The sequence below is a fragment of the Ranitomeya imitator genome, chromosome 2 (assembly GCF_032444005.1).
Source record: "Ranitomeya imitator isolate aRanImi1 chromosome 2, aRanImi1.pri, whole genome shotgun sequence".
Taxonomy (NCBI): Eukaryota; Metazoa; Chordata; class Amphibia; order Anura; family Dendrobatidae; genus Ranitomeya; species Ranitomeya imitator.
In genome coordinates this window covers 50713037-50726491 of record NC_091283.1, presented here as the reverse complement: position 1 = coordinate 50726491, position 13455 = coordinate 50713037, and the positions used below count along the sequence as shown (strand labels likewise).

General features: G+C 43.9%; 1 protein-coding gene across 1 annotated transcript in view; it reads right to left on the bottom strand.

Annotated features, from left to right (window-relative positions):
- Positions 1 to 8001, bottom strand: part of LOC138661790 (cytochrome P450 2C23-like) — a 71652-nt gene extending 63651 nt beyond the window's left edge. The window contains exons 1-2 of the mRNA XM_069746708.1: positions 7694 to 8001; positions 93 to 255 (exon numbers count right to left, since the gene is read on the bottom strand). Of these exons, the coding sequence (XP_069602809.1) occupies positions 93 to 255; positions 7694 to 7870 (340 nt within the window). The 5' untranslated portion in view covers positions 7871 to 8001. The remainder of the gene's footprint in view (positions 1 to 92; positions 256 to 7693) is intronic.
- Positions 8002 to 13455: the final 5454 nt, after the last annotated feature.

Below are 13455 nucleotides of genomic sequence, written 5' to 3'. Positions count from 1 at the left end.
TATAATAGATGTCAGACATCAATATCTAAGACAGCAGCTTGCAATTCTGCAGTCGGTATTATATCCAATCTGATAACTAATTTATGACTTACCAGCATGATTCAAAATACTTTCCACCAATGGAATGGCACCACGATTCAAAAATGCATCTCCCATGTCAACAAGTGCTTCTTTTATAATCTGATATCCAGTGAGAACTACAATAGGTTTTGTGCCAAAGTAGACAGTATAAATGGGGCCATATGTTCTTGCCATCTGTGAAATTGTCAAAATCGACAGTATTTTAAAAGAGGCATTCACATGGAGTCAAACATATCTTAAGACCATTTGATTTGGTGATGGAATGTGAATCTGAAATGTTCAACTTATTTGCTTATTTTTAGGGTATGTGCATACGTCAGGATTTTTTCCTGACAAAATCCTGAGAATTCTGCCAGAAATCCGCGTGCTTTTTTCATGCGGATTTCTCGGAATTTGCGCGTTTTTTGCGCAGATTTTTTGCGGATTTTTTGCGTTTTTTTTTTATTTTCCGGAATGTCCTTTTTGATAGGAAATCCGCAAAAAATCCACAAAAAGATAGAGCATGTGCGGATTTTTTGCGGTATGCGTTTTTTTTGCGGAAAAAAACGCTAACATATGCACAAAAAATGCGGAATGCATTCTAAAAGATAGGATGCATAATGTTAGCATTTTTTTACCGGATTTATAGCGTTTTTATAGCGAAATTCCGCAAAAAAAACGCTAAAAATCCGGACGTGTGCACATACCCTTAAACTTAAATCAGCAATGGCATAAGTTGTAACTTGTGGGCTCCATTGCAAAATCTTCAATGGGGCCCTCAGCTAAAGTAGATCTTTAATAGTGATCGTCTTTTCATATGGGGTAAAGAGACCTTAAGAGCCCCTAAACTCTGCACCTATTACAATCATGGCCGAAAGTGTTGGCACCCTTGAAGTGGTTCCACAAAATAAAGAATTTTTCTTAAGAAAATTATGACATCACTTTTTTTTATACACATATCTATTTGTTGTGTGTATTGGAACAACACAAAAAAAACAGAGAAAAAAAAAGCAAACTTGACATAATTTCACCCAAAACTCCAAATGAGTCAAAATTGTTGGCACCTTGACAAAATTGTAGGTAAACATCTGTTAGGTGTCAAGTGCTCGCCACTGCACAGGGGGAACCTCGATCCAAGTCCTCTGTGGTCTCCCATTCTTCCCCAGCCACAGTGGAGCCTGCTCAGCAGAGACGTTGGTCCCAGCATCTGGCTCAAACTGATACTGTGCGTCTGGTTACAGCTGCTGCCCCAGGTTTTGCCTTTGTAACCAGCTATGATCAGCAGCGAGCAGATGTTCCAGGGACTAAGTCCTGCTTTTCGTCTATTGAGCATGCCCGTGGGACGACCTCTCATTGGAGGTCGGAGGTCACTTGCTCAGGTCCTGTAGCGGCTCCGATTGGACCACTAGAAAGGTCCCAGAAGGCTACATCTATTAAAGGCTCACATGACCCCTCGGCCATGCACTAGTATAAGCCTAATATCGTGTGTGTGTGTGGATGCGTGTATGTTATCTGGTGAAAGCTCCTAATTATCCCCTTCCCTAGTGTTGTTGTAAGTGGTTGGGTGTTTGGAGCTGACATGCGCATGTCTCACACGTCCTGTATGTCTAACCTTTTTCCGTGGCACATATGTGAATAAAGAACTATTGGATTTTTCTTCATGCTGGTGAGTGCTACACTTTTTTTCTGTATATTGTTTACTTGGATTTGCCCTGGATTCGTGTAAGCACCAATACCAGCTATTACTCTACGGCGGAGTTCAGATTTATGTGGATCTGAGTCTGATAAGTGGTAATTTGTATACCCTAGTGCTATTCACTTTTTCTTTGCTTTGAAAAATATCAACAATCTCAGGGTTACAAGTTCATCTTCAGAGATCTGAATATTCCTTTGTCCACCATGCGCAACATAATCAAGACGTTTACAACCTATGACACTGTAGCTAATCTCCGTGAACGTTGAAGGCAGAGAGAAATCAAAGAAAGTTTACAATGCAGGATAGTCCGGATGGTGGATAAGTAGCCCCAATCAAAAAAATTCAAGCTGTCCCGCATGCTCAGGGTGCATCAGTGTCAGCAAGAACTATCCCTACACAATTATAATAATAATAATAATCTTTATTTTTTGAATTAAACTGAACACTATGACAGAGGACTGAGAAGGACCCCACTGCTGACACAGGGACATAAAAAGTAAGGGTACCGTCACACTATACCATTTTGATCGCTACGACGGTACGATTCGTGACGTTCCAGCGATATCGTTACGATATCGCTGTGTCTGACACGCAGCAGCGATCAGGGATCCTGCTGAGAATCGTACGTCGTAGCAGATCGTTTAGAACTTTCTTTCATCGCTGGATCTCCCGCTGTCATCGCTAGATCGGTGTGTGTGACACCGATCTAGCGATCTAGCGATGCGATCCAGCGATGCGTTCGCTTGTAACCTGGGTAAACATCGGGTAACTAAGCGCAGGACCGCGCTTAGTAACCCGATGTTTACCCTGGTTACAAGCGTAAAACTAAAAAAAAACAAACAGCACATACTTACATTCTGGTGTCCTTCAGGTCCCTTGCCGTCTGCTTCCTGCACTGTGACTGCCGGCCGTAAAGTGAAAGCAGAGCACAGCGGTGACGTGCTTTCACTTTCACTTTACGGCCGGCAGTCACAGTGCGGGAAACAGACGGCAAGGGACCTGACGGACACCAGATGTAAGTATGTGCTGTTTTTTTTTTTTTAGTTTTACGCTTGTAACCAGGGTAAACATCGGGTTACTAAGCGCGGTCCTGCGCTTAGTTACCCGATGTTTACCCTGGTTACCCAGGGACCTCGGCATCGTTGGTCGCTGGAGAGCTGTCTGTGTGACAGCTCCCCAGCGACCACACTACGATTTACCTGCGATCACGGCCAGGTCATATCGCTGGTCGTGATCGTAGGTAAATCGTATAGTGTGACGGTACCCTTAGACTGCAGTTTTGCCAAAATGTAAATGAGTAAGCCAAAATCCTTCCGTGAAGGTGTCTTGTGGACAGATGAGAGCAAGATAAAGCTTTTTGGTAAAGTACATCATTTTACTGTTTAAAGAAAATGGAATGAGGCTTACAAAGAATAAAACACAGTACCTACAGTCACTTGGTGCCATGACTGTGTATTTTTGAATTACAATACTGTTCTGGGAGAAATACTTCATTTTCTGGAAGAATGTCAAGGATTTCAAGGATTCCTACACTTGGCCATGACTGTATAGTTAGTCCTCTGGTGGTAAGTATGCAATTAGTATGGCATCAGTTTTACATCAGCAGTTATTAACAGTTACATAACCAAATACAGCTTCATCTGTTAAGGATTGCAATGTATCTGTAAAAAAAGCGAGTGCTGAATCTGACGTGGCAAATTTATTCTCCTAAGGCAATTGCAAAGAACCAACATTTCTGTAATCATTGTCTTTCAGATTTACCTTCAGAACCTTTCAACGGACTACAACATGTCAACTTTGAGTCCTCACTTAGCTTGAGAAGCTTCTGTCTACTTCTTCAGCCAAGGGCCAATCCATCTCAAAAATGTACGCTCCCCTCATTAAAGCACCACTAATGTATGTTTCATGTGTGTAGTAGAATAGTTAGAAGCTGCTGTTTTTTGCTGTTCTCAGAGCTGCTCCGTTCATCTTCTGCAGGTTATGACCTGCCGGATCGCTCTAGTGCTTGCTGGCCGACCAGAAGTCACTTCTCAATGTAAATCTATGAGAGTCAGAATGAGGCCAGATGCGGAATCTTATAGACTTACATTGAGAGCATGTGACCATTACCTCTCACTTCCGGTCAGTTAGGAGCTGCCGTCACACAACAGGACCGAAGCAGCGGGACAGAGACCAGAAACATTAATAATACCACTCCGATGGTGAAATAAAGAAAATAGTGTGTAAGTGGTGCTTTAAGGAGATTCCTAAAACAATACCATATTTTGTAAGAAAATGGGAAAGAGTGTTTCTCTATCTTCTCCTTTCTGACAATCCGTAAGGCTGGGTTCCCATTGCGAAATTAACGCCGTGCAACGCGTCCGTTAACGCGCCCATTGAAGGCAATGGGAACGCGCTTCACTAGCGCGTGCCATGTTCGACACGTGCTAGCGACGCGCCGGTGATTCCTGGCGCGCCGCGGACGCTGCTTGCAGCGTCCGAGGCGCGCCCGCGGTCCGTTCCCCGCTCTCGCAGATCGGGGATCTGCGAGAGCGGGGACGTTACCGCGACCTCGACCGCAGCCCCATAGAAAACATTGCGTTAGCGCAATCCGCTAGCGCTAGTGCTAAACGGATTGCACTAACGCAACGTGACCCTAGCCTAAAAATGGGACCATACTCTGGTGAGTTTGATCCGATTTTTTCATGGACCCATATACTTGCATTATAGATTTTGATCCTACTCTCATATCAAAATTGGGCATGAGACAAAAAGAAATGTAAGCCAACACCATTCAACCTGTGTGTTTTAACCTGTCCTTAAACCCACCTTTGGACTGAGCAATCAAGCCTGCAGGTACCAGGTCCAGGTGCTCACATAATAAGAATAAATTGGGGCACTCACCGTTCCTGTAAAATTCAATGTTTTTTAAAAAAGAAAAATAGCTCTTAAACTGGTTACAGTAAGAGAAGGAGCACATGTGTGGGACGACAATAGTTTAGCATTTTCCTGCACGTCTACTGGTCCTGGGCATCTCTCAGCAATTTCCCACAGACCTCTCAGAGGCCTGTATTAAAAGCACAGGCCTGTGAATGGTCTCATAGTAGGTATGAGTTCAATTCGTGAAAACCACGGAAAGCAATCGTATTGGAAAATCGGACATCTGAATGAGGCCTAACTTTCATGGTTTCTCAAGATGTGTGAAGGTCAAGGAAAACTCCCTCAAGCTATGTGAACTTAGCGTTATTTAGATGCCTTCACTATCGCCAAGTTTTCCCATGCAAAGTCGGTTCAGGAATCCTCCTGAAAAAGAAATTGTGTGCATATATCCTTAAGCTTTTCACACGCTGATGCAAAAAGTCTGTATCTCTAGCAAATGTAGGACCTCTCACATTTAGATGACCTGCCTAAATAGTACCATTTTTGGGAGGCCATGAGAAAAGAAATTAAAATGATTTGACACATATAACCCCGACATTAAGACTGTTGTTCCGTATGTCAGTCTTAATGAGGGGAGTGCGGGAATAAGATGTGCCAAATTCCTGGACAAGCACACGCCGCTTAATCAATTTGGTGCATTTCAGAAGTGGCATGTGCCTCCATGCATATCGCTAAAAATGTTACTTCAATAAAAGACTAGAACTATTTCAGGCATAGTAAATGCGACCACTTTTGAAGAATTTATCAGGATTCTTTGGTGTTAGGACTGGAAGTAAGCGGTAGGGTGACCATAAGTTTGAACTTTGCAAATTTCCAGCCACATTTCAACTAGACATGTCCATTCTCACTCAATTTACTTGTATTGAGAGAAGACACGCATGTCTAGTTGACATGTGCAGTGGGGAAAAAAAGTATTTAGTTAGCCACCAATTGTGAAAGTTCTCCCACTTAAAAAAAATGAGACAGGCCTGAAATTGACATCATAGGTAGACCACAACTATGAGAGTCAAAATGAGAAAACAAATCTAGAAAATCACCTTGTCTCATTTCATAAGATTTATTTGGCAAATTATGATGGAAAATAAGTATTTGGTCACCTAAAAAAATTGCAAAATTTCTGGCTCTCACAGACCGCTAACTTCTTCTTTAAGAGGCTCCTCTGTCCTCCACTCATTACTTGTAGTAATGGCGCCTGTTTGAACTTGTTATCAGTATAAAAGACATCTGTCCATAACCTCAAACAGTCACACTCCAAACTCCACTATTGTGAAGACCAAAGAGCTGTTGAAGGACACCAGAAACAAAATTGTAGCCCTGCACCAGGCTGGGAAGATTGAATCTGCAATAGGCAATTAGCTTGGTGTGATGAAATCAACTGTGGGAGCAATAATAAAAAAAATGGAAGACATACAAGACCACCGATAATCTCCCTCGATCTGGGGCTCCATGCAAGATTCTCACCCTGTTGGGCCAAAATGATCACAAGAATGGTGAGCACAAATCCCAGAACCACACAGGGACCTAGTGAATGACCTGCATAGAGCTGGGACCACTGTAACAAAGGCTACCATCAGTAACACACTATGCCGCCAGGGACTTAGATCCTGCAGTGCCAGACGTTTCCCCCTGCTTTACCCTGTACATGTCCGGGCCCATCTGAAGTTTGCTAGGGAGCATTTGGATTATCCAGAAGATTATTTAGAGAATGTCATGTGGTCTGAAGAAAACAAAGCAAAACTGTTTGGTGGAAACAAAACTTGTCGTGTTTGGAGGAGACAGAATGCTGAGTTGCATCCAAAGAACACTATACCTAATGTCAAGCATGGGGATGGCAACATCATGCTTTAGGGCTGTTTCTCTGCAAAGGGACCTGGGCGACTGATTCGTGTACATGAAAGAATGAATGGGGCCATGTATCGAGAATTTGAGTGCAAACCTCCTTCCATCAGCAAGGGCATTGAAGATGAAACATGGAAGGGTCTTTCAGCATGATAATGATCCCAAGCACACTGCAGGGCAACGAAGGAGTGGCTTCGTAAGAAGCATATGAAGGTCCTAGAGTGGTCTAGGCAGTCTCCATATCTTAACCCCATAGAAAACATTTGGAGGGAGTTGAAAGTCCGCGTTGCCCAGCGACCGGCCCAAAATATCACTGCTCTAGAGGAGATCTGCATGGAGTAATGGGCCAGTATACCACCTACACTGTGCGCCAACCTTGTGAAGACTTACAGAAAATGTTTGACCACTGTCATTGCCAACAAAGGTTATATCACAAAATACTGAGATGAACTTTTGTTAATGACCAAATACTTATTTTCCAGCATAATTTGTAAAATAAATCTTGCGAAATCAGACAAGGTGATTTTCTGGATTTGTTTTCTCATTTTGACTCTCTCATAGTTGTGGTCTACCTATGATGTCAATTACTGGCCTCTCTCATCTTTTTAAGTGGGAGAATTTGCCCAATTGGTGGCTGACTAAATACCTTTTTTCACCACTGTAACAGTATGTATGGAAATTGCATACTAGAACTCCAGCACTGGAGAATCCCAACAGCTCGCATGAGGATTCACAAGTCTGCAATCACATAAATTGACTATAGACTTGAGCCCAAGACTGGAAAACACTTTTAATATCTTGTGGGATACCCTGAGAGGTATCTCCATATCTTAGTTTTTGCAGTTATATGTTTGTCATTTAAAATGTCAATAAAAGCAGATAGGAAAAAAAACAATAAATAAATTTAAAAAAATTGTTAGACTTATTGAAAAACCCTCTCCCCTCTAAAGTATTTTAAAATCTATAGATTTCAGAAATGTATCCATCTCTGGAAAGCAGGAAGTCAAGAAGCAGAGGAGCGGTGCATCCTGAGAAAAGAACAGTAGACAACCCTTTTTAAAGACAAATAAAAGAGATAACTCAATTTTTTCAAATCATCACATCTTTTACAGTGTTCAAATGCACGTAGAAAATGATGATCCCAGTCCTTTTACATTTCGATATTAAGACCCAACTTACTTTTGTTAAGCTTGGAATTAGTCCATCTCTCTGAATCTTTAGAAAGTTCCCTACAATAGGTAATGGGAATGGTCCAGGGGGCATCTTTCTTCTCTCCCATGCATATTTCCAGTAAAAGAAGACCAAAATAAAGGTGATAGCTCCAATCAAGACAACAATGACATTCTGCTGGTCCATCGTGGCTCTGATTTTCACTCCAGCTGATTACGACTGTTCTTTTTTCACTCCTTTCTTCTTTTAACGTTGGTATGTGGGTGTTGTTAGGTCCCACTAGATCCAATCCAATGCCCCAAAGTTCTTTGAATTGCATTTTGCCTTTGAATCAGATCATATTATATGGGATTTAGCTATGATAAGCGGATTAAGGGGCCAAACAAAAGAAATACAATCATTGCTCAGAACAGAAATGTATAGTCTTCATACTGATTGCATAAAATGTTCATGTTATGAAACTTTGCTGCAAGATAATATGGAGCAATTTAAAAAAAATCATACATGACCCCGATACTGCAGGTAAATAGCATTTTAAGTCTACCCGTAAATGTTTGTTTCCAATTAAAGAGGTCAGACGTTTCCTGAAGTTTTTTACCAAGTTTCACACAGTGCAGCAAAGATTTTGGCCAACTCCTCCGTACAGTTGTTCTCCAAATCTTTCTGGTTTCGGGGTTATCGCTGGGCAACTTTGAGTTTCAGTTCCTTCCAAAGATTTCTTATTGGGTTCAGGTCTGGAGACTGGCTAGGCCACTCCAGGACCCTGAAATGCTCTTATGGAGGCACTCATTAGTTGCTCTGGCTGTATGTTTCGGGTCATTGTCATGCTGCAAGACACACCCACAACCCACCTTCAATGCTCATACTGTTGAAAGAATGTTGTAGGACAAAATTTCGAAACACATGACCCCATCCATCCTTCCTTCATTTCTATGCAGTCGTCCATTGCAGAAAAGCACTCCCAAAGTATTATGTTTCCCTCAACATTCTTCATGGTTGTGACGATGTTCTTGAGGTTGTACTCATACTTCTTCTTCCAATCATGGCGAGTAAAGTTGATGCTAAAAAGTTCTATTTTTATCTAATTTGACCACATGACCTTCTCCCATGCCTCCTCTGGATCATCCAAATATTCATTTGCGAACTAAAAATAGGCCTGAACATGTGCTGGAGTGAACTGGGGGAGCATGTGTGCCCTGCAATATTTTAATCCATGACAGTGTAGAGTGTTACTAATGGTATTGTTTGACACTGTGGTCCCAGCTTTCTACAGCACAGGTCATTGTAATTTGGGACTGGTTCTTGACCTTTCTCAGAATCTTCTTTACCCCACAAAGCGAGATCCTGCATGGAGCCCAAGATTGAGGAATATTGACAGACATCTTGTGTTTCTTCCTTTTTTTAATAATTGTGGGGAAGGAGCACTGATTACTAACCATAGCACAGCTATCATTAGCTTCATTACCAGTGCAGTGCTGTCAGCGCAGGGAAGAGGCCCCGCAAAACAATTAACACTGATTGGATGGGCTGCTGACAATTAGTATTGGCCTTAGTGTGGCAGTAGTCCAGTTGCCACAGTGGTATTGCCTTCCTTAGGGAGGGGGGTGATGCAATGCCTGGAAGCATAGAGGGGACCCCTTACCAGCTGATGTCTGCATCCAACACCTTTTCTGACTCCAGACCAGACTGGGGAGCTTTAACCTGGCTTTCTGGGGAACGTCCCTATAAGTTCTGGTCTGGAGGCAGGGTTAGTGAGTCAGGGAGAGTCAGAAAGTGAGAGTCTGGAAGGAGAGAAGTGAGGAGAATCTGGGGATAGGAGCTGTGACTGAGCTCACCCCAGGACTTAGCGCCGATGACCAGACATCGGAGTCCATGGTTGTGTGGGAACTGCAGGCCCCGCAACCAAATCCGGAGGACAGGAAATTTCATGTCTCCTGGCCCTAGCTGACACCCGGAGGTACAGCAGCATGTGAGAGCCCAAAGTAACCACGAGGGAGTGACACCTAGAACCGGCTCAGGCTACCTACCATGTGGGTAGTGTTCCATTTAGTGGACAGACTGAGAGAGGGACTTGAGGAGGACTAGCACCCAGATAACAGCGCAGTAGGAAGGCCTCCAACCCCACCTGGCTAGGTGGAATCTAAATTGCTTTCAGGCTGCCCGGATCTCCATCACCAGCTGTGACTTGTGCCCCGAAATGCACCTGCAACCTGGGATTAAAGGTAAAGTAAACTGCAACCCTTGTGTCCTCTAGTTATTCTTGCACCCTCAGTCCTGCACCCCAATATCCACAAATCCCTAACAAAACTGTACAGGTAGCCCTGGGGCCCTGCTCCACCTGTGGGGTGCAGAACCATCCCAGCTGCATAACCATTGGTCTCCTTAAGCAGCGTCAGCCATTTATTGCCGAACACCACAGGTGGCGTCATATACAATCCCTTATGAACGTCCCCTTTCTCATTTTTATTGCGTGCCCAGGGCCATGGTCTGGGTCACCGCTGCCATGACCACCCCTATAAGAGCCGTGAGACCTGGTTCCGAGTACCCCACGGCCCTAGCGGGTGTTGCATTAGCAACAGCAGCTCCACTCTGCCTTGGTTGCCCCAGGCATGGTATAGCAGTTAAAGATCCAGCAGGACAGGATTGATCAGCATACAGTTCTGTATGAGAAGTGAACTGCAGTCTGCAGAGATTCAGCAACCTGTGTAATTAATAGCACTAACATGTGTGTGCTGGCGTGATTGCAGGTCATGTGCTAGTGCACTGAGTACTGCTGACTCCTCAGAGTATTAGGCATCCCGGGAGGAGTCAGCAGTACTCAGACTGCTGCTCACTTGTCATACCGAAAATAATGCTGATCAATCCTTCTGGATCCTTATCACTGCTATACTGCACCTGGAACAACCATGCCAAGCGGTGCGCTCGTTGGGGAATCTCAACTTTCGTGAAGACTGCAGTTCATGTTGTGTACTGAACAGAACACTGTTCCGATCAGCTGGGATTTCATTACCACTGTGCCTGTAGCCAGTGCCAGCACTTGGGCCCACCAGAGAATCTTTTGGTCTTCTGTGTGGGCCAGTCCAACCCTAGGTGACATCCAGCTCCTTCCTTAACCACAGTAATGACTAGAGATGAGCAAACTTTTCAAGGTTTGATTCAGTTCGGATCGGCGGATGGTTCGATGTACTGTACGCTGAACGGTTCAACGACCATACCTGAACTACATTGACTTCAATGGGAGACAAAACAAATGCTGCCAAAACAGTTAAAATTAGGGGAAGACACCAGGTAAAGTGGCATCAATTGACCCATCAATTGTGCTATAAATAAATAATTTAAAAAAATGATGCAACCCTCAGCTATCAGCATTAGCAAGGCTGGTTTTCGAGAATGAGTGGTCCCCACTCTGTTTTTCAATTATTTAAATAAATATATATTTTTTTTTAAATGGTGTGTGTGTACCCCCCATTTTTAACAACCAGCCAAGCTAAAGTCTAAAGCTAACAGCTGGAGACTGATATGCTCAGGCTGGTAAGGGGCCATGAATATTCGCCCACACCAGCCTAAAAATAGCAGCCCGCAGCCACCCCAGAAAAATGCATCTATTAGATGAACCAATTCTTTTGCTTTGCCTGGCTCTTCCCATTTGTACCATGGCTGTGTCAAGCGGAGTTCATATTTCTCAGGTTGATGTCACCAGTGTATTGTCAGGTTACACCAAGCACACAGCTTAGTAATTTAATTTAAATAAAGGACTCTGAGTCATTCTTCCAATTAAAAGATTTTATTCCGGCTGTGTGTTTATTTACATTATAATTAAAGGATTAGTAATGGAGAGGCATCTTATAGACACTGGCACTGGCAAAGCAGGAGAAACAGCTGCTATGATCTCAGATTACCTTACTGTTCTTGTTGATAATTATGTAAAAAGTAATTGAAAAAAAAGCATGGGGTCCCCCATAATTTTATTAATCCTAGAGGGAAAGACGTCGGCTGAGGGCTAATATTAATGTTCTGGGAAATGGGCAAATTCATAAAGGTTCCCAGGTGATTAATATAAGCTTACAGCAGTATACTTAGCCTTTCCCGGTTAATAAAATGGGTTACCTCTCCCCCCAAAAAATGACGTAGGAGAGCCCTATATTTAATAAATAGCAAAGGCAAGACAGACAGCTGCAGGTTAATATTAACAGTCTAGGAAGGGGTCATGGATATTGACCCGTCCCAGAGTAAAAACATCAGCTTTCAGCTGCCCCAGAAATGGCACATCCATAAGATGCGCCAAATCTGACACTTAGCCACACTCTTCCCACTTGTCCTGGTTTGGTGGCAATTGATGTGATAGTTGGGGAGGCTTATGTCACCTTTGCATTGTCAGTTGACATCAATCCCAGAGGTTAGTAATGGAGAGGCATTTCAAAAACCTGACCTGCACATCCAAACATAGACTAAGTGTGAACAGGTGCTGAACCTAGAGTCGCCAACTCGTATATAGTTAAGTAAAAAAGGCAGTACACTGCAGCGCTAAAACATGTAAACTTGAAAACACGAAATTTGAACTGCATTACTGCACTAGAAATATGAATTGGCCATTTTTATGCGCTAAAAGCTCTCATTTTTCATATTTCTAGTGCAGTAATGCAGTTCAAATTTCGTGTTTTCAAGTTTACATGTTTTAGCGCTGCAGTGTGCTGCCTTTTTTACTTAACTATATACGAGTTGGCGACTCTAGGTTCAGCACCTGTTCACACTTTGTTAGGACTGGCGGAACGCACCAAGACAGATGGTATAGATGCGTTCGCAGTCCGGGGTCCACCGTGCAGGTGAAAACCTGCTGCTAGCAATTAGCAGACTATATGGCGGTACGCTAGAGTATACACGCGTGGGTTAACCTCACCCAGCGTGAAAGAAGCAATCCTGTTAAGGCACAGGACCGCGGTACCGCACCTAAAGCGCGAGCAAGTAGTCAGCGAACTCAACCCCAACTGGGATTGAAGTCCGATTAGACCCTTGCTGGCGCAACACCGCAACTGGGTGTGAAATGAAACAGAAGAGCATGCAGTGCCGCACTGACGAACGCCACTAACCACCCAGGCTTGGGTAAGGAAAGCACAGAGGAAGTGCACGGCGCCGTACTGGCGGTCACAGCAACTGGACGCTATAATGTGTGACTAGTGCTGTAGGATAAGTCGGGCGCTAGGTAGCAGCCATACACCTTCCGCGAACAGTCATACTATAGGGTAGGGATATCCAAGGACGACTTGCACTCACAACATACACACATTAGCAATTGTTTGACAATACTAGCGCATGGCCGTGCGGTCATGCGCAGTTTATATAGCAGCAGCACAGGAAGTGGCCACAGCACTTTTGCCCTTCTAGGACCTACCAAGAGGACCAATGGAATGTGCTGCAGAGCCTGAGCACATGACCCTCGATCTCCAACGGGAGACCTTACGCTGGGCATGCTCAGTACGTGCAGACAAGGACTTAGTCCCAGAGAAGTCCGCTCACTGCTGACCAGCACAGACTTTAATAGCAGAGACTGGAGAAGCAGCAGTAACTCTCAAAACAGAGTGAGAATGAACAAGACGCTGGGACCGACGTCCTTGCTGAGCAGACTCCACTGCGGCTGGACAAGAATGGGAGACCGCAGCGGAGGTGGCTCGAGATTCCCCCTGTGCAGAAGCGGGAACTCGACCCCTAACACACTTAGTCTATGTTTGGATGTGCCGTTCAGGTTTTTGAAATGTATTCTTTAGCCTTCTGAT